Raw genomic sequence first — 25160 nt, forward strand, 5'->3', positions numbered from 1 at the left:
TTCTCTCTAATCCACCATCAAGCCCGCTCCCTCTTCCCCCACACATATTACCTAGTGGTTTTAATATTCACTGATGATGACTGTTTAGATCCATTATTTTATTAAAGACTATAAAATGGTGATCTTTCTTACTCTATAACTTCTTTTATATAATTTAGCTGGAAGTCTATAAAATGTTCTCTCACAAAGTATGAAGTTACTCTACACCTCCTTTTCTCCATATATTTGTCACATTTTAAAGTAATGAGTTGATATCTTAGCAAATATCATTAATACTTATTATTTCTAAGTCCCATATATTGAAAAAAAATTAAACCTACAAAATGCTGAAAAAACAATGTGGAGAGCACACCTATATTCATCAAAGTCTAGTGTACCAATTGTTAGCATTTTGTCACCTTGGAATTCTCTACCCCATCAGCTTTGAACATTTCCTTGTTTTCTGACACAAGATGTTATATGCTTACTTTCTATTTCATGTATCTCGAGGAATAAAGCATTTCTCCAAGGAGCCATTGATTTTTTTTTTTTTTTTTTTTAGTGGGCAGTAGTATTTGAAACCAAGATCATTGTGTATGTATGTGTACATATCCATATATGTTTAAGTATAAGCCTGTGTAACCCACATCCCAATAAAAAATACATAAAAATTTCATCACTCTAGAAAGTTCTCTTCTGTCCATTTCTAAGTCAATTGTGTACCTCCCTAATCCAAATATATTCACTGAGCTATTCTATCACCATTGCTTAGTTTTACTTGTTTAATTTTATATGATTGGCATCATGTTGTATGCTGTCTTTGTGCTTGACTTCTTTTGCACAACAGATAATCTATGAGATTCATTTATATTGTTGTATTTATTAAAAGTTTGCCCTTTTTATTAATGTGTAGTATTCCATTGTATGACTACACCATTTATTCCAATAGTATTTCTGATCATGGACATTTGGGTTATTTCCAGGATTGGATTAGGGCCCACCCTGATCCAGTACCACAGTATATGACAATATGAAGGAAACAAAACTCCTCACAATTTAATCAATTATCAGTATCATGATGAATGGAGAAAAAATTGACATGGTCAAGGACTTTATTTTGTGTGGATCCACAGACAATGCCCATGAAAGCAGCAGACAAGAAATCAAATGATCTATTACACTGGGAAAATCTATTGCAAAAGATCACCTTTAAAAAGCTTTAAAAAGCAAAAATGTCACTTTGAGGATTAAGCTATGGCATCACCTGTGAGGGTCTTTTAATTGCCTCATATACATGTGGAAGCTGGACAGTAAATAAGGAAGACTAAAAAATAATTCATACATTTGAATTATGGTATTGATGAAGAATATTCATGGACTGCAGAAGAATTTTAAAAATCTGTTTTGGAAGAAGTCAGCCCCTTAGAATCAAAGATGGTGACTTTGTTTCATCGACATTGAACATGTAATCAGGATAGACCTGTCCCTGGAGAGGGACAGCATTGCTTGGCAGAGGGTCAAGGAAGAAAGAAAAAGATCCTCAAGGAGATGAACTGGCACAGTGGTTACAAGGATCGGCTGCAAACATAGCAACAACGGTGAAGGTGGCACAGGACTGGCAGTATTTCATTCTGCCAATTCTAGGCACCGAACAACATTAATGTAGTATTGTTGTTAAGTACCGTGGAGTCGGTTCTGACTCAGTGATCCTGCACAGGGTTTCCAAGGCTGCACATCTTTATGGGAGCAGAACACCTCATATTTCTCCCACAGAACAGCTGGTAGTTTTGAACTGCCGACCTTGAGGTTAGCAGCCTGATTCATAACCACTACGTGACCAGAACTCCTTCATCAATAATCCAGTATACTTCATCTTAAATGTATTTACACATTCAAAGACCCTATTTCCAAAGAAGGTCACATTTACAAATTTTAGGAACACTGGTCAACCCAGTATCCAAAATCTACTGCCATTGAGTCGATTCCAACACATAGAGACCTTGAATAGAGTTCATGAGGCTATAAATCTTTACGGAAGTAGGAAGCCTCATCTTTCTCCTGTGGAGCAGCTGGTGGTTTTTAAACTGCCAACTTTGTAGTTAGCTGTCCAGTGCTTATCCTATAGCATCAAACACAGTCATTGTGCATTAATTATTTTTAAATGTGTTGTGGAATTCTGCTTTTTTATTTTTGTTTAAAGATTTATAAGTAACTATTCATAAGCATTGGATTGCTAAACACAAGTTCGGCAGTTCAAACTCATCAGTCGATCTTGGAAATCCTATACAGAGTAGATATGAGTCAGAACCAACTCAAGGACAGTTAATGGCAGCAACATTCACAAGTGAAATTGGCCTGTAATTTTCCTTTCTACTGTATCTTATCAAGTATGTTGTTGTTGTTAAGTGCCGTGGAGTCGGTTCCGACTCATAGCGATCCTATAACAGGGTTTCCGAGGCTGTAAATCTTTACGGGAGCAGAACGCCTCATCTTTCTCCCGCAGAACAGCTGGTAGTTTCGAACTGCTGGCCTTGAGGTTCGCAGTCTGATTCGTAACCACTACGCTACCAGAGCTCCTCTTATCAAGTACAGATATCAATATTTCACCCACCTCACTTTTAAAATTAGGACTTTTCCTCCCCTATCCTATGGAACCCGTTATGTAGCACCATGACTATGTTTGAAGTTTGGTAAACATCTATGTAAAACTATCTGAACCTGGTGCTTTTTAGTGACCTAGTTATTTGATATTTTTCTCCATTTTGTCTATGGAAAATGGTCGATTTCAGCATTTTATTCTATTAGTGTCAATTATTTTAAATTGCATATAAAATTTTATTTATTTCTTCCAGATTTTCAAATAAATTTGTTCAGCATTTTGCATCGTCTCATATTTTCTATTTCAATGATTGTTTCCCAATACATTTTCATTATTTATTTGTGCTATTTTCTTTTTTTCCTTGCTTACATTGGTTTCTATTTTGTTCATTTCTTTTCAGAGGATTACCATTTTGATTTATTAGTTCTATTTCTTTTATGTTGTTTTTTGTATTGTTTTGTTTTTCTAGCTAATTTCTTACTCCCTTTGCCTGCATTACCTCTTTCTAAAAGTTTTTAAAAATCATAATGAGTTATAAATGTCATCAAATGGGTTTCTTTATTCATTCAGCTAATCACAAGAATTTTTCCTTTTCTTTCTGATAATGTTCTGAGTTACATTGACTGCTTGGAAGTAAAAAAACAAAACAAAACAAAACAAAACAAAACAACAACTTTGGAATTCCTGGTATATACTTGACTTTACTGCATTATTTATTTTCTATATTGCTGGATTTGATTTGCTAATATTTTGTATAGAATTCTACATCTGTGTTGGTGAGTCAGATTAGCCTGTCGTTTTCCCCCTAAATAATCCTTGTCTGATTTTTGTATCGATGTTGTATTGGTCTTGTAAAGTAAACTGGGAATTAATCCTACTTTTTCCTTTGTTTTGAAGAGTTTATGTAATATTAGTGTTTGTGCTTCCTTAAATGTTTAGAATTCACCTGTGAAGCCATCTGGGGATGGAGCTCTTTTTTAAAAAAAAAAAAAGATTTTATAAATAAAAGCTTCCAATTCCATAATAGAAAGAGGATTATTACAATTTTATATTTCTTGTGTCTGTTTCAGTAACAGATTTTATTTTTCTAGGAATTTGTCCATTCCCTCTAACTTGTCAGGTGTATTAGGTGTCAAATTTAAAATAATATCTTCTTATACTTTTATTAAGGAGCTCTGGTAGCGTAGTGGTTATGAATTGGGCTGCAAACCACAAGGTCAGCAGTTCGAAACTACCAGCTGTTCTCCAGGAGAAAGATGAGGCTTTCTGCTCCCTTAAAGATTTACAGCCTCGGAAACCCTGTACAGGGTCGCTATGAGTCGGAACCGACTCCACAGCACATAACAACAACAACAACATACTTTTATTATCTGGTGGCTCTTTAGAGCTATTACCATTTTATTACAGGCACTGGCAATTTTTCCTTTCTTCTACTTTTTGAAATGAGCGCTTCTGTCTTCCAGTTTCTTGAGATTAAAAATTTAGACCATTGAGTTTCAAAATTTCTTCCTTCCAAACATATGCATTTACCATTCATGTGGCACTGTAGATTAAGCACTGGACTGCTAACCATGAGGACTGCAAGATCTATGGTTCAAACCTATCAGCCACTCCTCAGAAACCCTATAAAGAGTAGCTATGAGTCAGAACCAACTTGACAGCACCTAACACAACAACAATTATGTCAAAGTGAAAAGATACAAGTACTATTACTAGGCTATACTTGCATGTCTACGGTTCTGACACTGGGGTTATTGATTGTTTTGTGGAAAATGCATGTTCCCATTTAGCTAAGTCTCTGTGATTGGGTTTGGATTATACGCAGTCAAACATAATACCAAATGAATACATTCAACTTCGGATCTACACTTACAAGACTCCTTATCTCCTTAGCTCTGTCTTCTGTCTAAGTCCTGAGTTTGTCTCTAGATCTTAAAAGCAGAACTGTCTTCTCTGGTTTTGATCTTGGGCACTCTTGGGTTTGACTTACATCCACTGCCTTATGCTTCCCTCCTCCTCCTTTGTTCAACATAGCCAGCTTCTAATTAAAAATAAGCGTATAAACAAACAAACAAGTACTCTACTTTGAGAAAATATTTGTGCGGCCTCCCAGCATTCTTCACTGAGATGCTTTGGAGGAAAACATGGTGGTTTTGATTTGGGGGAAAGTTCCAAACATATCATTAATATATACAAAGCTAGCTTCTGCTGTAACTATCCCTGTAGCAACCATTTTAGGGTGAGTACTACAGATTTTGTTATCTGAGACCATGTTATAAAGTAAAGACAAAGTCATACTTTTGTAGGATATGATGATAATATGACAATTTTAACCTTATCTTATCATGTCAAGAACTTAAACTCAGAATGTTTAAGTTACTTATTCAGTCACATACAACTAGCCCTAACCTTCCCTCTACCCTTTTCTATCCAGCTTAGGAAAAATTAACCAATATGTGGATATGTACGAGTGACATAATTACAGGAATTACCTCAAGTTCGCTTCCATAAGCACTGGACTGTTAAGCACAAGTTTGACACCAGCAGCTCCTTGGAAACCCTATACAGGGTTTCTATGAGTGGGAACCAACTTTTGACACTTAGCAACAATAACACCAAAGTGTTAAGTAATTTTCAAACCTTATTGGCAGGTAACTGATGTAAGCTCTGTGGTGGTGGCATGTCATGGATTCGGTTCATGTGAGTTCTTGAGAGAGCTTCTAACTTACATGAGCTCTTTGAGTCCTGATGTGGTGCTGTTGGATAAGCACTGAACTGCCTTCCTCAAAGTCAGTGGTTCAAACCCACCAGTCACTCCTCAAGGAATCCAATATAGAGTTTCCATGAGGTGGAACTGACTCAACAGTACTTACAACAACACAGAGCTATAGTGCAAGTCTTTATATGAGAAACAAAAGTCTCAGATACGGTGTTCAGCACCAGACTAGCTCAAGCTATAGGCATTATAGAGCAGGTGCAAACCCAAATATCTTCAAGTGCCAGGCCATGATTTGTTGTTGTTGTTAAGTGCCATTGAGTTAGTTCTGACTCATAGTAACCCTGAATAAGTTTCTGAGGAGTGGCTGGTGTGTTTGAATCACTGACCTTGAGATTCAAATGGACCTTGCAGTGTAGTGACACACCAGGACTCCTCCAGATTGTAATGGATATACATAAAGTAGGCCAAGGATAAGTTCCCAAGTGTACATTATTTGAAGTTTGCGTGTGTGCATGTGTGTGTACCTGTTTGTATTTGTGTCTGTGTGGTGGCACTGCTGTGAGCTGCCGAACATGAGACTCCAGAAAGAAGCAGTGGCTACTCGGCTCCAAGGGACACTTGCCTTTTAGGTCTAATGTTATCTGATGAGTCAACTTTTCAAGAGAAGCCAAAAATCAGTATTTTTGATATACAATACCCTGATTTTCAATGTTGGATCAATATGTTAAAGTTCACTGCAACCAGTCAAAGCATGTAGCCGTGTCTATGTCTTGTGGGCTAACAGTTTAGAAGAAGAAAGGTTTGGAAGCTGTAGCGGCATTAAGAAGAGAGACATAGAAAAAACAAACAATGGTAAAGAAGCTTGAAAATTGTATTTAAGTCTATCTATCTTTGATTTATTGACAGTTGAGCCTTTTTATGACAACAGTTTCAAGAAGGAAGTTTTCTTTCCAGTTTCAGCACTGTGGATGCCAGCCTTTCTCTTCTATATTAGCATGCAGATACATTGTGATAAGAACAATTAACATATACAAATTGATATAGAAAATTGATTTCATTGCTAACTGTGAATAGGTTGGAGGACTTCATCAAAAATAAGATAATACAGCATTTTCAAATTTTAAAGGTGATATTTTAGCAATCTTTCCACAATAGTTTATTCCATTTACAATCTTGTGGCTACAGAACACTAAAAGAAAATTCATTTGTTGGCATGCAAAGTATATGGCTTCAGAATACATGTCTTAAATTTACAGAACTTAAATTTTCAAACATTCCAAGTGGCTGGCAAGTGATGTTATGAAGCTGGTCTTGAATGGTGACATAATTTATTTCCTAGAGATTAAAAAGAGAGAATGAGAGAATGATTTAGCATAGCTTTTATACACAGATGATAATGTTAACATAATTAGGAATCGTTTCAATGATTTATTTTGATAAAAGCTATCTAGTATTCCCTTTATCTTATAAGTACCTGCCGTTTGGACTTTGCATACTTGCATTCAAAGATGATTTATCCTAATACCTCCCCACAAAAAATATACAATTATGAATAATTAGAAAAAGCAATAACATCCTTCAAGATAATTGGCTACATTATATGTTGTAGTGTTTCGATTTTTACTATTATGCCTATTGCATTAAGTATATGATGCCATATAGTTTGGCATTTTATCTTTGTGCTAAAATGTCAACATATATAACAATTTGTAATGTAATATTAATATGTGAATGACTTAACACACTCCATGTTTTATTCATATCTGTTCTAGTGTCTCGTCCCTTACAGATATTCAGTAACTGTTTTTGGAATCAATGAGTGAATGAATAAAACTGCAGTGGTCCCAAACGAATATAATAATGTACTCTCAAATGATTTAAACACACATATTTTTTACTATATAATGAAAGTAAAAACTCTCCCCCACATGGAGAACAACCTGTAGCAATATGACAACAAATATTAAGAAACTTTTCATGGTTTTCAGAATTGACTGGAATTCAGTTGTTACGGTTGTTGTTGTTGTGAAGGGCTGAATGCAGTTACCTGTCAGTAATTTTCGTCTGAAGCAACCAGTTTATAAAATCTCGAGTGGCAAGATTATCAAGCACTGTGTTCATCTCATCAGAGAAAGATCCATCCGCATGTCTGCGGCGGAGTTCTTCAACGATGGCGACTTCTTCTGGGAAACTAAGGAACAGAATGAAAATTTAAAAATTAAAATAAGTACTTAGTGATTGCCTCTCACTGCTAATGCACACAAAATTCACTGGGAAAACAATGGGTTCTTATTTACTGAAGTCAGACTACGAAAAATCTCATAGAAACCAGTATGAACTGAAAGAAAAAATTTCAGTTTGTAAATAGTAAAAAGCCCTGATGTGACGCTGTAGGATAAGCACTGGACTGCTAAGTGTAAATTTGGGGCTTAAAACTTACCAGTCACTCCTTGGGAATCTATACAGGGTCGCTATGTCTAAGAACTGACTGGTTGGTACTTTAACAACAAGAAGAAGTAGAGATGGGATCTGAAATTAAACCTGTATGCCCTTTTCAATATTTCAGGCTGCTTCACAATTTTTAGTATATTGGCAACACAGAAAATATTGGAGAGACTATTAATTTTCTTGAAATTTAATAAAGCATATATAATTGTAAAACCTGTGATTTTCAGAACAATTTTACAAACTGAAGTATGAAGGGAAACTTAGTCTTTATTAGAGTTTCTATTTCATCAGTTTCCCATATCAGAATTTTTGGTATCCCTTTCAATACAGGAAAAATGCCTTCAAGTGTAAGCAACTTTGCAAGTTCAATGGCTGGTACATTAATAAACAAACAACAGTAGTATTTCCTTTTTGTCTTGAGATCTCTTTAAGTCTCAGTAAACTTTTCTTAAATCGTGTTAAAAAATCAGCATTCAACACGTTTTCTGTCCCTCATATTTAAAATGTCAATAAAAAAAGACCATAAGAAAATCAGATAGACCTTAATTTTATTTTCAACTTGGGCTATTTCATGGATATTTATATAACAGTTACAGAAAATGTTGAGCATTTGGTTCAATATACAGACACTCTACTTTGAGAGTCATTTTCCTCAACATCTTGTGCTTGTTTGCTCTCAGTATTCATCACAATTTTACATGTTGATCATTTATACAAACATCTAACGTCAAACTTTGTTTTGGGGATTATGTCATCTTTTTTTTGTTAATCCCTAGTTTCCTTGGGACAGTCCTAGCTTAAGCTTGTACCTCTGTCATTATCAAAAGTTCCCTACTTACTCTCAAAAGGGTCCTCCTGGTTCAGATGACAAACTAATACTCTCAATTTAATATAACCATAATGAGAGATAAAAATGTAATCTGCTTCCTATCAAATATAAAAACAGACTATACTTTTGTATACTGTCTCCCACCAATCAGAATTATTTTCCTAATTTTAAGAGACTATACTAATAGCTTCCCTAATCCAGATCCATATATAGATAACTATAGACTTAAATTTTCACCATCAAGGATAAAAATAATGTCAAATAAGGATGTACAGACTTACTCTCGCCTTCCTCGGCCTTTCACCAGCCAAGCAATGAATTCCTTGGCAGCTTGGCCTTCCAAATAAGAACTTACATCACTGGTAAAGGTCCCTTCAGCATGTCTCTCAAATTTATCATGACGTTTGGCAATGTTATTCCTGAAAGAAATGTGAACGTTAAATTGAAGATCTGTCTCTCTGGCAATATGGTTCTCACCTATAAGCAGTGGCAGCTTTAAGTTTGGGATTCTATGTAGGAGGGGCTTAGAGAAAATTTGGGAGAGTGGGTGTCTGGGGATTAATCTTAAAGCTACATTAATTGTCTGGACTGAAAATTGATGGGGACCATCAAAGGATATTTCTGTAAGTGGAGAATTTTTTTTTTTTTTTTAAGGAAAGAAAATTGATGGGAAAGGCCTAATAATTAGGGAGGGACAAAAGCCTCTTCTCAGGGTACGCATCTTCACTACCTCTGTTTTCTGTGCCCATTAGTTAGTTATACCAGTCTCAGTAGATAAATAGACTTGCCATTGTACAGTACTATTCTCCAACAAGGGAGGTGTTTGTTAGTAATAAACATTGGCCGGAGTAAATTGTAGAAGCAAGGTCAGAGAAGCAAGGGAGCATCTTAAACTGTTATCAAAAGGACCACATGATAGTAGATTAAGGGAATTGTGTGATCAATTAGTGGTGAAAAAAGCTAACTCTGGCATAGATTAGCACTGGAAAGTTTGCACACAGAATAATCTGTGAACAAGGATATGGTAGTTGTTAAGTGCCACCGAGTCAGTTCTGATGCATAGCCAGTCTGATAGGGTTTCCAAGGAGTGTCTGGTAAGCTTGACCTTCTGACCTTGTGGTTCAAATCAATTTTGCAGTCCAGCCCATTAACCCACAGCACCACACCAGAACTCCGAGATCAAGGCTAGTAATACACTAATGCGAACCTTTGTGGCATTCACTTTATGGAAAATAGTCTTTTTCATTTTTAGAAATTTGTGGTTTCTCACATTTCACTGATGGCCTCACCTGTCATTCTTATCAGAGTTTCTTTCAATGTCTGTTCAGACTATCCTGCCGTCTTTCCTGCAATTGAACGTACCCTAGACTTTTAGAACATTAGTTGCAACTCTGTCTCTCCTATTCCTCTTGCTTGTCCGTGATTTCCTCTCTCTCTCTCCTCCCCTTCCCTCTTCATTCTATCCACACAAATCCATGTCCTTTTCCTGAATTTTTTATTCCTTTAGCTACTCTGTATGCAGAACTCCCTTCCTCTTGTGGGCCACTCTCCAAAGAAATTGTGAAATTCCACCATTTCTGTGAAACCCTTGCAGATGATTTCCTCCAATAGCCGAGATGCAGCAAAACCCCAACACTCGTCAAAGAAAATCCAACATTAAAATGTATGCCGTACTATATAGGCCTGTGTTCTTTGCCGTCTCTCTTTATACTGTGCAGTTAGGCTGTAATTTGAAATGCATATCTTGGTTTGCATTCGACAAGAAAAGGAATGCATTTGTTTCTATTCCTTGCCATGATTAGCTTAGCTAGGCATAGTTGTAATGTGTGCACAGTCGTGGGTTTGATCCCTACAAGGGAATGTCAATTTGCTCTCTCTTTTGACCAGAAATTTCATTTCTAACTCTGCATGATCCACTAAAGTTAGTTTCAAAGGTAAATGAATACGAGAGTAGATGTTGCTAAGACCACAGTTGGGAAAACAATTTAAGGTCTATGTCATAAAGAAGTGCAGGTAGCTAAGGGATTGAAGTCATGAGAAATAGAGAGGGCATTCAGAGACTTAATACAAAGGATATTATCAGCAACCTTGGGAAGCATCTAAATTGAAAGAGTTTAGGGACACTATTTTTGTTGAGTGTGTTCACTTACAAAAGTCTGAGAGATTTAAGATATATTTCGGTAATATATCTGCATGCAAATTCCAGATGAGGTTCTGAAGTCTTACTTGTTTCTCTTGGTGTTCATCAACCATTGCACAAAGTCCTGAGCACGTCTGGAGTCCAAGTACTTGCTGTAGTCACTGGTGAATGTTCCCTGTGAATGGCGCTTGTCTTCAACCATCTGATCTGGATCATTGAGTGGGTCTGTCTGGGAAGCTGAGACTGATCTGTGAAGAATAGTGATTGGTGCAGTAACAAAATCTGTAAACTCTCTTGAGGATCATCTTCACTTCAGGGGACAAAGTACTAATGAAGGCCCCTATCAGTATAGACTGTAAAGAGCCCTAAGCTTTCCATTGGAATCTTATTGTTTTATTATAGTTGGGTATACTCCTATTCTGAATTCTAGTAACAAATTATTAAACTGACATTTTCTTTCTGAAATAGGATTAAGCATTTTTTTTCAACTAATTAATCTGCTCATGATTATGCTAATAATGGCAGAAGAGAGCATTGACTTGAATATTTTAAGAGTAAAGAGTTTCAAATTATTAGTTTGGGCAGCAGATTTATGGTTGGGGTTTTGCATATATTAATACAAAAACATAGCTCAATTACCTCATAATATGGTAGTTAATGGTAGAAGAAAGACTTTAAAAAGTCCAAGCAAAGGCAGGAAAACATGCACTTGCTAATTTAAAATTGCTTAGTAGATAATCCACATGGCAGTAATCAACAGTTGGTTGCATGGTAAATATATGAGGAAAAATCAGTATGATTAATATTCAGAAATAGAAATCAAAAACAACAATGAGATGCCATTTTTGCCTGCCGGGTTAGCAGAGATTAAATACTGGTAAGGACACTGTGATGGACTGTGTGTAAGTGATTTTTCTGGAAAGTTTATTTGCACAATATTATAAAAGGTTGAAACTCATTTAAACTCTTTGACATAGTAAGTGATTCTATTACTAGAGCTCTACCCCCAGAACGTAGGCAGAAATGTAGGAAAAGTACATACAGCAAATGTTATATGTGGTCAGACCACCCTGAATGCACAAAATCTCATCTCAAATGTTATTTTCAACGTTATTTGTAGTCAGGAAAATTGCAGACCTTTTAAATGTCCAACACAGAAGGAAAACTTTCTTATAATTATTGTATATTTTTATATGGATTAATATGCAACCATTGAATATTATACATTTAGCAGATACTTTTAATGATATCGGAAAAATTAGCACTGTTAAGAGAAAAAGCATGATGCCAAGCTGTATTATGTTGAGAAATATTTCTATACAGAATATATAAATCACATGAAACTAAGATACATAATTTTTAAGATGATTGGTTTTCTCTGGATAATAGAATTTTGCATATTTAAGACACTTTTGCAAATTTTTCATGTGAGCATGTGTGAATACATGAACATGTATGACTTTTACAATTAGCAAGAAACAATGTGGTTTTTTAAATAAAGAAATAAAGAGAAAAGAGTTGGTGTGAATCATTAAAATAATCTATGCAGTGTGTAAATAATGAATGAATAGATAGGATAATCTGAAGAATTCAAAAAGCTACACTCTCCCCTGTAGCATTTCCCAACTCTTTAGTTACCAAACAATACATACTTTTATCTATACTCCAGAAAAGCCTGTCTTGATCACTGTGGTACTTTAAGCATGTAAATTTTGTGCAAAGATTATTTACTTTAAATTACTGAGACCCTACTTAAGAATCACAGTTTTTACAGACATTAATCTTAGATTAAGTTCAGATCTAAGGATTTACTACCTGGCTTTCTCCTCTGTATCTTGAAGGGAATGTTGCCAACTGCCTTGTACCAGCATTACGAACAATCCAGCCACAACATAAAAGCTTCTCATTTTTGCTTCCTATCAGAAAACAGGGGGAGAGGGGAACAGAAGCAGACAATCATATTTAAACATGTCAGGCTAAATTAGTCTTGATTTTAACTAAGTACATATTCTAAATAGAAAGAAAAAGCCAGTTTTATCAGTTTATTCTGATTATATTTCCAATTAAATTTCAAATTGTGGATTATAATTTTCCTTAGATTTTTTGTAAGTAAAACGGGACACAAAAGATGTGTTCTATCATTTTTCATTAATGTAGGACACTTCTGTCAATGATTAGAAGGCTTATTTCCAGAAATGAAATTGAAAATGACCACGATAGACCTTTAAAATATCCCCTGTAGATGATATGCTACATATGGTTAGTCTGAATGGCACCTTATCCATAACGCTACCCCTCCCTCCCCAACTATCAGTCTGGCTTTCAATTAATAGTCCTTCACTTCCAAGCATTTACATTATACTGCATTTCAACCATCTTAAAGCAGCCTCAGGCTACAACTTGGCATACCAGCTGTCGGTTCAGATGTATTATTCATTTATATTTTAAATAGTGTAACTTGGTCTAGACTTTGTAATTATAAAGCGGCCAACAGATTTGAGGTATTTTAGGGTGCTTTGACCTGTTCTAAATTAAAGGGGAAAAAAATCATTTTAAAGACAAGCAATTTACAACGAGAACTAATGCTTCTGGCAACTTGAACAATCACAACTAGAAAACTAAGAGATTACTGTCATAAAGAAAATCAGTGCTTGCTTCTGAAGTCTTGGAAGTCCCCAGGTTGTTTTATAATTGGACTTAGTCCAGGATATGTCATTTGTTGCTAGTGACACACTAGAACTGGTTGTGTGGTACACCTAGTATCACAAGCAAATGTATGCCCAGGACGTGGCATGCGGTATACACAGAGGCCAACATGAATGTGGGCAAAGTCCCTGTAGAGTTAGCACCTCTATTTTCTGAATGGAAGCCTCAACTCCAGTATTTGTCATGGGCTACTCTCTGTTACTTTCAAATCCAATATTGCTTACTCTGAGAAGTAGGGATTTCAATCCAAGTTAGATTATGCTTATCCATAAATAATTTGAAAGAGTATTTTTAGCAAATGACATTTGGTTTGAAATAAGGATTTTACAAATATTATCATTTAAAACTATCAATCTTTTCCTTAACATCTTAGCCATATTTACTATCTGTTTCTGGCACTAAAACTTGGAGACTATATTACCTGCAACAGTCAAATTTTTCTTTGAAAGCCTGTCTTTTTAAGATTGAGAGGCCCATTAGACAAAGCAATGTGAAAGAAATTATATATTTACCTTCTTCATTCATCAACATTCACTTAGTGATTTGGCATTTTGTTATACTTTCAGTGTTGGGAATGTTGCCATACATTTATTTAGGTAGCATCTTCTGATGATAATTCTCAATTATAATACTCATGCTTTCAGGATTAAAAAAAAAAAAAATTTCGAGCAAGTTGGTCTTTCTATAAAAGGCTGAAAGCTGTCAATTTAGTTCTAAATAATTTCCTCCACTCAAGACCCCAAAGGAGTCCTGGTGTGGTGTTGAAGGATAAGCACTTGACCACAGGTCGGTTTGAACCACCGAATTTGTTTCTGAAAATGAGATTTTAAAACATGTTTCTTTTAAATGTCATTACTCATTTTGTAAAAGTCTATGGAACTGTGAAAATTTAAGAATGGAGTCAAGTTTGGATACTGAGAAAATAAATATTTATGTTATTATAGTATCAAAGGTGTATTTAAAGAGAAAATAATTTCAAAGTTCTTTTCCCCTCATCAGGTGGCCTAAGGAGAGAAACTGTGGTTTGGAAAGAACCATGTTTTTCAATTCAAATTTAAAAGCACAATATGGTAGCAATAGTTTTTCCTGTGTAGGGGATCTTTTAGAAAGATTCATCTTAGTCCAGGGAAAGAGATATTATAGGTCTAAACACAGACAAATAGGTATTTTTAAAACTGGTTAGCTTATTTTCTCTGCTAGAAAACTATGGAAGTACACAGCACTTAGTCATTCATTCCATGAAAGATTTCTGTGAAACAGGCCTTTGTTTTAGAAACTTAAATAGATGTTTTAGATCATCTAATTTTTCCCCCCTGATGTGGCACTGTAGGATCAGCACTGGACTCTAAACCACAAGGTTGGCAGTTCAAACTCACCAGATGCTCCTTGGAGACCCTATACAGGATTACTATGAGTTGGAACCAACTCAACAGCACTTAACAACAGCAACAACAAAGATATTTACTAAAATCGTATGTTAGAATGTAGACTTTTTTAGGTTTTGATCATTGTTATTGGCCATCAATCAACAATAATTTCTTCTGCTCATCCAAAATAATAGATGGTATTCATTTCTGTACCATGTATGTTGTCTTATTTACAAATAGCTAATTTCATGGGCTTTGATTTTTTTATTGCTATCAGAAATTAGAATATTTTAAAGATTTGAATTTGGTCTGTTAGAAAACCAGCGGTTTTAATTAGCAAACAGCCACTGCTGTTATAGTGTCTCTAATAGACCCTTATTTGCTGATTTTAAAAGATGTCTTCTATTTGAAGTAGTATATCCTTCTATTAAATTGAAGGGAAAACAAGATTTACTTTTCAAAATATTCCTATTTTGACATACAGTTCTCATAACAGTTAAATTTCATAACAAGTATATTGATTTGAATATTTGTTTCCTTTTCTTTGTGTTGAATCATTTCTCTGTCACATTTTGGAACTTCACTGTATTGAAGAAGATGGAAATGCATTTTATATCACTTTTAATTTCAATTCTGCCCCATGAGTTATTAATACTATGGTATAAAATGAAAGAATAGCATTTGAAGTCATAATACTTTGCTCCCTTAAGAATATTTAACTGTACCAAAAGCAGGATCCACAGTCATACAATTACCCAATATTAATCTTACCTTTAGATACTGTGCTGTGAAACAGAGCAGGTAGAGAAAGAGAGAACTCTTTCTGAACTTTGGAAGTGCTCTCTGTCCTGAGCTCTGTATTCTGCACAAAAAGCGCACTGCTTTTATATACTCTACAGCTGTGCTTAGCCTCACAGATATTACGCTGACAATATAAATTTCTCATCTGTAAATAATGGGTTTTTGTTACAAACGATTTCACACGCCCACTCACTTTGCTCATCTGCATTTTACACTTATGTGCGTAAAGAGATACGGAAACTTTTTATTTACTTTCGTGCCTTTTTTTGCTGAGAATGAAGAGGGCACTTTGGAAATTCACCTTCCACTCTGTCAGGCATGAAAATCACTTAAGTGCCCTAAAGTGAATTTTGATGTTGAAATGACGTGGACCACGACTAAAATCATTTGAGTACAGTCTCATCAGTGGGTCTTATTAAAGTCTATTGGTTTGCTACTTATCCATGATGTGTTTCTTATTTGAATATAATAATGAAAAATCTATCAAAGCATTCAGTCAATGTATACTTATTAAGAATCTTCTCCTTCTACTATGGAATTCATTTACATTATTTTAATGGAAAGTTTTAAAGACTATCAATTAAAACCTAATGTATCTTGTTTTAATAATAAATTCAGGTATAAAGGATAAAGTACAATGAGAGTTAAACATCCAATACGTTGATGCTAGTAAGACTAAGTCGAATGTTTCGGGTTTTGTTGTTGTTATGTACCATCAAGTTGGTTCCATCTTAGAGTGACCCTATGCACAACAGAACGAAATACTGCCGGGTTCTGCGCCATCCTCCCAATTAGTGTTACATTTGAGCCCAATGCTGCTGACACTGTGTCAATCCAGTTCCTTGAGGGTCTTCCTGTTTTTCGCTAACCCTCCATTTTACGAAGCATGATGCCCTTCTCCAAGGATTCATATTCCAGGTATGAGAGACAAGCCTTAGAAACCATCCTGGCTGTACTTCTTTTTCTTTTCATTGATACCTAAAAGCCAACTTTTCTGCCACTGCTGCTATGTGACATCCACTTGGTTTCCACTCATAGAGACTCTGTATAGGGTTTCTGAGACTGTAAATCTTTACAGAGGCAGAAAGTCTCATCTTTCTCCCATGGAGTGGCTGGTGGATTCGAACTGCTGACCTGTGCCTAACAGCCCAATGTGTAATCCATTATGCTACCAGGATTCTGTAAAAGAAAGTAAGACACTAAATTACAGAAGAACAAGATATGAGGAAAACTGTTCAATTGAGATGTTTACTGCTCTCTTTTCTGCCCCTTGTTAGCTGCCACATGTTGCTCGGTGCAGTCAAGTTGGCTCTAATTTTTAACGATCCTGTGAACAACAGAACGAAACATTGCCTAGTTCTACACCATCATCTCAATTGTTGTTAGCTTTGAGATCATTGTTGCAGCCATTGTGTCAATCCATTGCTTTGGGGTCTTTCTCTTTTTCCATGACCCTCTACTGTACCAAACCTGATGTCCTTTTCCAGGGACTGGTCCCTTCTGTTAATATATCCAAAGAACTTGAGAAGAAATCTGGCCATCCTGTCTTCTAAGGAGCGTTCTTCCTGTACTTCTTCCAAGACAGATGTATTTGTTCTTCTGGCATCCCATGGTACTTTCGATATTCTTCACCAACACCATACATACTTTATATGCATCAATTTCTCCCTGGTCTTCCTTATTTATTGTTCAGCTCACACATGCATATGAGGTGATTGAAAATATCATGACACACCTTAATCCTCAAAGTGATATCTTTAAAGAGGTTCTTTGCAGTAGATCTGCCTAATGCAAATGTCATTTGACTTCTTGACTGCTGCTTCCATGAATCCAATTATGGATTTAATGCTGGTGTTGTTAAGTGCCATGGACTTATAGCGACTCATAGTGACCCTGTATAGGGTTTTCAAGGAGTGGTTGCGGCTGCTGAGTTTGAACTGGCGACCTTATGGTTCAAACTAACCTTGCGGTCCAGTGCTTATCCTACAACACAGCGCCACATGAGGACTCCAATAGAAGTTATATAGGACTTAGCAGAAATTATTCAAGCCACTTCTGAGAAACAGAAAACATGGATATTGATTTAGACAGTATAAGGACTAATATCAGGAGATTGAAATTACGTCTTACTGGTATCAACTTGCCCTGTGACCTTGTTCAAGTCACACAATCTCTTCTTGCCTCAGTCTCCTCTTTTGTAATATGAGAAGGTTCATGAAATGTCTAGACTAATGATTCCCAGTGCCAGAATCAGCACATCGTTTCCTAACTGGATTGCAATGTTCCAGTATAAGCAACTGTATGACATAACTGGTGATTTGCACGGAAGTGAATCATTGAGATAACTAGGAAAACATCTCAAATGAACTTAAACTCTTCACTTTGTGAGTTGGGCCTGCTCTTTGTTGAATGTAGAGCTACTTAAAGGCTATAGATCAATTCCTTGTCAAATTGGGAGACATCAGTCAGTCTTGCTTGTGCTGGTAATTATTATTGCTATCAACATGTAGCAACAAGACAGGCAACATGTGGGAGCTCATTAGAAATGCAGAATCTCAGGCCTGTGCTCCAACCTACTGAATCAGAATCTGAATATTATCAAGATCCCTAGGCAATGTGTACATGCATTAAAGTTTGAAAAGCACATCCATTTCGTTTTCTTCACCTCCTCATTGTGCTGCCGGAGTTTTGACCTGAGGGCTAATACTTAACACTTCCACCAGAGGGGGCAAAAGGGTAGAGAAAGCTGACATGTCTCAAGTCAGTCTTTGGTAACGTTTAACAAACACAATAATGGCTTAGAAGTGGGGATTAGTTTAATACATGAGTAAATGATCCCTCCTGTGGACTCAATATTCATGAATATATTCACTCTGTTTTTCATTGTTCCTAACAAACTGTTCTATTTTTTCCCTTTGCTTGGCATGGCTCTGAAGGATAGGCACTGAACTGCAAACCACAGGTTGCTGGTTCAAACCTACCAGCCCTCCCTAGGAAACTATACAGGGTCACAATGAGTTGGTGCTGACTCCATGGCACTTAACAACAGCAAGAAGCTTGTAAGTAGCTGTTTATTTGCATCTCTCTCTCTTTTTCCATTTCAGATGCTCCCTGTTTTGAAGCAGTCCTAAGAAAGGAACTTGGAAACTGATTCATGTGAAGTCCTTGACAGCACCTGGAATCTCAATAAATACAGTTTCCCAATATCTCACTTCTAAAACACCTTCCTCAACTTGTTTACTATTAGTTCTGAAGTGACTATCCCAAGTTCTTTCTCTAGCTTCACCTATAGTCCATCACTCTGCTCAAAAAAACTCAAATACTAGTTCTTGTCAAGTCAGTTCCAACTCATGGTGACCCCATGTGTATGTGAATAGAGCTGGGCTCCATAGGGTTTTCAATGGCTGAGTTTTCAGAAGTAGATTGCCAGTCCTTTGGGTGGACTCAGATCTCCAACCTTACACTATGAAGCCACTCACGTTAACTCACGTTAACTGACTGTGCCACCCAGGGCCTCCAAGACTTTTGTCATGACCTGTGAAGCATTCCTGATGAGTTTGAGATCTTTTTCTTATTCCTGAAGGTAATCTTATTATCTAGCTCACATTTTCCCTATGTTGGAACACTGGTCTTTATAAAGAGAGTCTTATGAAAATATGTGTGAGTCCTTAAAAGATCATTAAAAATGAAAAAGAAAAAATTAAACATAGCCTTGAGAAAAAAGTTTAGGTTAATTGAGTTTTATTTTGTTTTGGTTTTTTAGCATTGAAGAGAGAGAGAGAGAAAAAAAAAAAAAAGATGAGTGTCTTTAACAACAACCTTTGAGAATTTAAAATTTGAGTGCATAAAATGTAATAATCAGATGCTTTTCACATCTCTAGAGTGATGTGATAGGGTCAGGAATCCAGAGGCAATAAAGGAAGGAATTCTGGGGGAAATTTTTACAAGTTTGTCAGAGGATATGGGAAATGTCCTTCCTGAGAGATACCGAAAAACCAGTTCACGACCCATCCCTCTGGATGATTCTGAAGAAGTCTATGAGGGTGGGGTAAAAAGATCAGTGAGTGGATCGCCTTCCCACCCTGAGGCTCTGAGACACTGGTAGTCAGCCCTGCTCACAGTATGAGTACAGATTTGGATTTTATCTTTTACTAGATCACTGAAATAATGAGATGTTTAAAACTGTTCTAAGTTTCATTTGCTATTTTATTCATAAAGGGAACAAGAAAGAGAAAGTAAACAAAATCACATTTGTACAAAAGAATCTTATCTCATAATTTTACAAGTGGAATATATATTTATATGTATAAATACATGTATATCATTGAATATATGTGTTATGCTACTATTTTTCACATATTGTAGCTATAAAAAACAAACCATATGTCATTACATTTATCCAACCTCTTGCTCATCTGGAAAGACTTTTTTCTTCAAGCTTCCAAGAGTCTTTAATCTGAACCAATTAAAATATTGCAAATTTTCTAAGTCTTCTGTAAAAAGAAGTAACTTTAGTCATTAGAAAATTTAAAACTTGAAATCTATATACTAACAAAAAATGCAAAATGGAATTAGAAACGCTTGTTCTTATATCTTGTAATTAGATTTGACCCCTGTTTAAAACTTGCTCGGTACTGCCAATTCACAGTTACCATCCATACATTAAAAATATGCCCAATTTTCTGGTGATTTTGAAGTAATACCACCATAAAATGAAGGATAATTTTAAAGGCTTCTAGGCTATTGCCATAACTTTAAACAGGTCTTTATTTAAATCATTACAGTCTATTCTTTGGCTACTTTAGTCTTCAAACATAGAGAATGAGTTTCTATAATTTTATAATAAATTATCAAAATAATTTATTTCTGAGCTTAAAAAGGGTGATATGGTCATGAAGTCCTCTGTACTGTGTTCTAATCCTGACTCTCCTTTGCTGAAAAGTAAAATTCTCTGATGCCATGTTGTTAAAGGAGATAGAAACAGAATTTGTACTTTCAGTTTTATATGAAAAAAAATTGTTTTGTCCATAGAGCCCAGTAAACTGGTAACTTGGAACCTTTATAATACTGAAGAAAGATTAGATTCTTATACTATCTGGTCTATGATTACCAACATAATAGTAAATGCTGATAAGCCAGTATCCATTTATTCTTGGAAGTAATATTTTTACTATGTCATACTTTTCCTGGGTTGGAACACTGTTCTCCATAACAAAGGTCTTATGAAAATATGTATGAGTCTTCATAAGATCACAGTCAAAGATTGACTTTTACAGTATCTATTTGTACCCTCTCCATATTTCTTCCTCCGCTAAGCATAATGTATAACAAAAAAGTTAGTTCAATAAATATTTTACAATTTGGTTTGATTTATTAAGCACCAATTTGCATCTAATATTTTTATGGCCGGGTGGTAATGAAATACTAATTGGAGACTCAGAGTTTTGAGTGTTTTGTTATGGTTGTTGTTTTGAATTTAGTTTTTATTGTCTTAATGACAATATCACGCAACTATCTCATTCCAGAACTTTTTCATCATCTCCTAAAATAACCTCTATGCACATTAGCAGTTACCAACCATACCAATTTCTTCTCATCCCTAGGAGACTACTAATCTACTTTCTGCCACTGTGGTTTTATTCTGTATAGTTCATATACATACAATCACTCAATATGTGGCCTTTTATGTATGGCTGTTTTTATTTAGCGTAAGGCTTTCAAGGTTCATCTATGTCTTAGCAGGATGAATGTCATGTCTTTTTATGACTGAGTGCTATTCCATTGCAGGCACATATATTTTGTTTCCCTATTCATCACTTGATGGATATTCGAGTGGTTTTCAGTTTTTTGGCTACTATGAATAATACTCTATCAACATCTATGTATAAGTTTTCATGTGGACATCCTTTTAAATTCTCTTGAATAATATCTCTGTAAGTAGAATTGATGGATAATTCTATGCTTTACTTCTTGAGTAAATGACAAACTGCTTTGCAGTGTGGCAGTGAAGATATCAGTCTTTAAGAATCAGTTGGAAATGGCACATGATTTACTTTTTACCCTTCAAACTGTTGCAGATTTCATTTTCTAATGAAGCTGGAAACATTAAAAGAACGGGATTAAGAGCCAAGTGGTAGGCAGGTCTTGGCAAAGGGAGGACCTACCCTTATTGTTTTATTTAGATCAATGTGAAGACAAAATAAGAGTATCAATAAAAGAGACAGGATAAGGTGGTTGTTGTTGTTAAGTGCCATTGAGTTGATTCCAACCCATAACAACCCTGTATAGGGTTTCCAAGGAGCAGCTGGTGAGCTTGAACTGTCGACTTTGCAGTTCAAACAACTCTGCAGTTTGAGGCATTAGCCCACAGTGCCACAAAATTGATTGTGGTGAATGTAGTTGAGCAGGAAGTTGGAAGACCAGAATTTTGGAACCACAGAAGGGAATTCTGATAGGTGAGAATTATGAAGGTTTCAAGGTGCTCATGAGGTGTTAGGTATGGATATAGAATGACTGAAGGTGAGAATCATGTGAGTCTCCTTTCTAATGTGTCTGGAGGAGTCATGAGGTGAGTGGCATCTGGTGAAAGTAGCTACAATTTAAAATTAAAAATTTACTTTAAAGAGAATGAAAATGTTCCTTTCCTTGACAATAAGTCAAAGTAGGTATTTATAAAGTATCCAGTAGCTTAATTTCCTAAATATATTCTTCTCATATAAAAAATTGGAGTCTACCCATTCTAGATATGATACAGTGAGTACTGTACTGCTTAGAGAGTCTTGGTGTGATGCTGTAGGATAAGCACTGGACCACAAAGTTGGTATGAACCATAATGACAGCAGTTCAAACTCACCAGTTGCTCCTTAGAAACCCTATACTGGGTCGGTATGAGTCAGAACCAACTCAATAGCATTTAACAACAAAACAACAATACGCTGCTTTTCAATGACAAACGAAGCTACAGATTTAAACATATGCTTATACATATAGAGAGTCCTGGTATAGCACTATAGGATAAGCACTGGACTGCATCCAAAAGACTGGTGGTTCAAACCTACCAGGCACTCCTCAGAAACCCTATACAGGCTTACTAAGTCAGAATTGACTTGATGGCAATTAACAACAGCAACAATATGTATAAAAAAATATGGGAAGAACATGCTTAGCATTTCTCAAGCTGAAAGAATGAAAAAAAAAATTCAAACCTCAATTTTCAATGTTGAAGGATTATATACACAAAATTTTATGCAGAAAGCATTAAAATAAGATGGAAGGTATACATAGAGTCACTATACCAAAAGAAATGTTTGATGTTCAGCTATTTCATGAGGTAGCATATGATCAAGAACTAAGACCACTAAATAATAATCTTATCAATGGAGAAAACATTGAAGTTGTCAAGGACTTCATTCTTCTTGGATCAACTATCAACGCTCACAGAAACAACAGTCGAGAAATCAAATGACATATTGCATTAGGCAAATCTGTGGCATAAAACCTTTTTAAAGTGTTGAAGAGCAAAGATATCTCTTGAAGACTAATGCACCCCTGACCCAAGCCATGGTACTTTCAATACCTCATCTGCATGCAAAAGCTGGACAGTGAATAAGGAAGACCACAAAAAAATTGATGCTTTTGAGTTATGGTGTTGGAGGAGAATATTGAAAGTGCCATGGACTGCCAAAAGAACCAATAGATCCATTTTGGAAGAAGTGCAGCCAGAGTGCTCCTTGGAGGCCAAGATGGCCAAACTTCATCTCTCATACTTTGGACATATTGTCAGGAGGAACCAGTCGCTGGAGAAAGACATCATGTTTGGTAAGGTGGAGGGTCAGAGAAAAAGAGGAAGACCCCAATGAGATGGATTGGCCAAATGGCAGCATCAATGGGCTCAAGCATGGCAACAGTAGTGAGGTTGGTCCAGGATCGGGCAATGTTTCGTTCTGCTGTGTATAAGGTCATTATGAGTCGGTACTGACTCAATGACACCTAGCAGCAACAACAACATTAAAAGAAAAAAAATCTTTGTAGCTTACCAAAGGTGAGAGAGAAGGGAAAGTAAGCCACAGGTTGCGGATAGTCATATCAGCTTGGGTGATGGGGAAGGCAATCTACAAGGAAGGGGAAGGCAGTACACCAGAAGGGGGAGGAGGTAGAAGAACAAGGAAGATAGAGGAACACTTAGGTAGGTTTGTATAGGCTAAATGAGACAGAGGAAAATAGTGTTGCATACTGAACCTTGGAAAAACAGGATCAAGGATCAAGGCTTAATTTGAATGGGTAAAAGAGAAGAAATGATGTTAAGGTGCTTGACTGTCTTATGAATATTGTTTTCCCTTGTCTACTATTGTAAAATAGATTTGAGTGGGATAGAAAGGAATATCAGGAAATATGATTACAAAAAAACTTGTAAGCCTATCTTCAGCCTATAACTGATTGGAATGCCTAAAATGTGTTCTAGAACTTGTCCAGTGAAATAGGTTTCTTATAGAACATTTGTAGATTATAGGGCCTTAGGTTTAATCCTGAGCCCCACCCAGAACCTTCTGAGGTGAGACATTACCACTTGAAAGGACATGTAGACCAACCCAAGGCATCTAGAGGAACAGAAGCTACTTTTTGAAAGAAAAACCAGCAAGAAATTAAACAAAAACAGCATATTGTTTGGTTATTACAAGAACAAGCAAGTTGTTCACCTGGAAGTCATCAAGAAGTCATCAATTTCCTTCAGGACAAGCCCCCTTCCAAGAGTGAAATTCAACGGAACACATGAGCAGGCTTGTATGTTCACTGGTGACAAGTTGGTTTACTTGTGAGTGGAAGTGGGGGAAAGGCAGTAATGAGGTTATGGGCTGAGTTCGATCGTGTTCTATAGAATCCTGTCGACCTTGAGATGAGAGAGAGAAGAGGAAGGTTGGTTCAAAGTTTGGGGAGACATGTGAATTCCTGAGCCCATGGTGACTGACCTAGCCACAAGGGGCTAGAGCTAAGCATGAAGCATCCAGCTGATAAGAAATGGGGGAGGCATGCAAGAATGCCAACATTTGCAGATAATCCTTATTTGATATAGCTTGGATGACTTGATGGTCAGAACTCAACTAGAGGAAGATAAAGAAATGTGATACAGGAAGTAAGTGTAAATTTCTGCAATTAAATGAACTTGATCCTTATGTATGGATATAGTAGCTCAAAATACCAACTGAGAGGGAAGGATTCTTTACATCAAGGATCAAGCATATCCCCTCAGTACACAGGGTTGATAGGGATGGATAACTTAGACATTGGCTACCTAAAATAAGGGGCTATAAAGGTATGAAGTGGCTGGCTTACAAGTTTTCAAGAGGGAGTTTAGTTTCAGAGTGTGTGGGGAAGGTAGAATCCCCACTGAATACTTTTCATCTTGTCTAGATGGGGATAGGATTATTTTCTATTCAATAGTGGGTAATTGTTATCATGACTAATTGCAATTGTTACAACTGTAAGGTAGAAGTTGTGTAACAACAAAGGGGAAGTAGTTAATTTTGCATTCCAGGAACAGAGGACCTTTGAGCCATCGAGAGGGAAGAGCAAGA

The 25160-nt window shown here is 36.1% G+C and overlaps 1 protein-coding gene across 1 annotated transcript; it reads right to left on the reverse strand.

Moving 5' to 3' along the window:
* Positions 1-6143: 6143 nt before the first annotated feature.
* On the reverse strand, positions 6144-15800 carry GCG (glucagon). The gene is made up of 6 exons (XM_006866988.1): positions 15559-15800; positions 12530-12630; positions 10801-10962; positions 8856-8993; positions 7345-7488; positions 6144-6632 (listed from the first exon to the last, which is right to left on the reverse strand). Exons 2-6 carry the CDS (start codon positions 12619-12621, stop codon positions 6626-6628), a joined length of 543 nt encoding a protein of 180 aa, XP_006867050.1. The 5' UTR covers positions 12622-12630; positions 15559-15800; the 3' UTR covers positions 6144-6625.
* Between the last annotated feature and the right edge of the window lie 9360 nt (positions 15801-25160).

The sequence above is a fragment of the Chrysochloris asiatica genome, unplaced genomic scaffold, assembly GCF_000296735.1.
Source record: "Chrysochloris asiatica unplaced genomic scaffold, ChrAsi1.0 scaffold00099, whole genome shotgun sequence".
NCBI lineage: Eukaryota > Metazoa > Chordata > Mammalia > Afrosoricida > Chrysochloridae > Chrysochloris > Chrysochloris asiatica.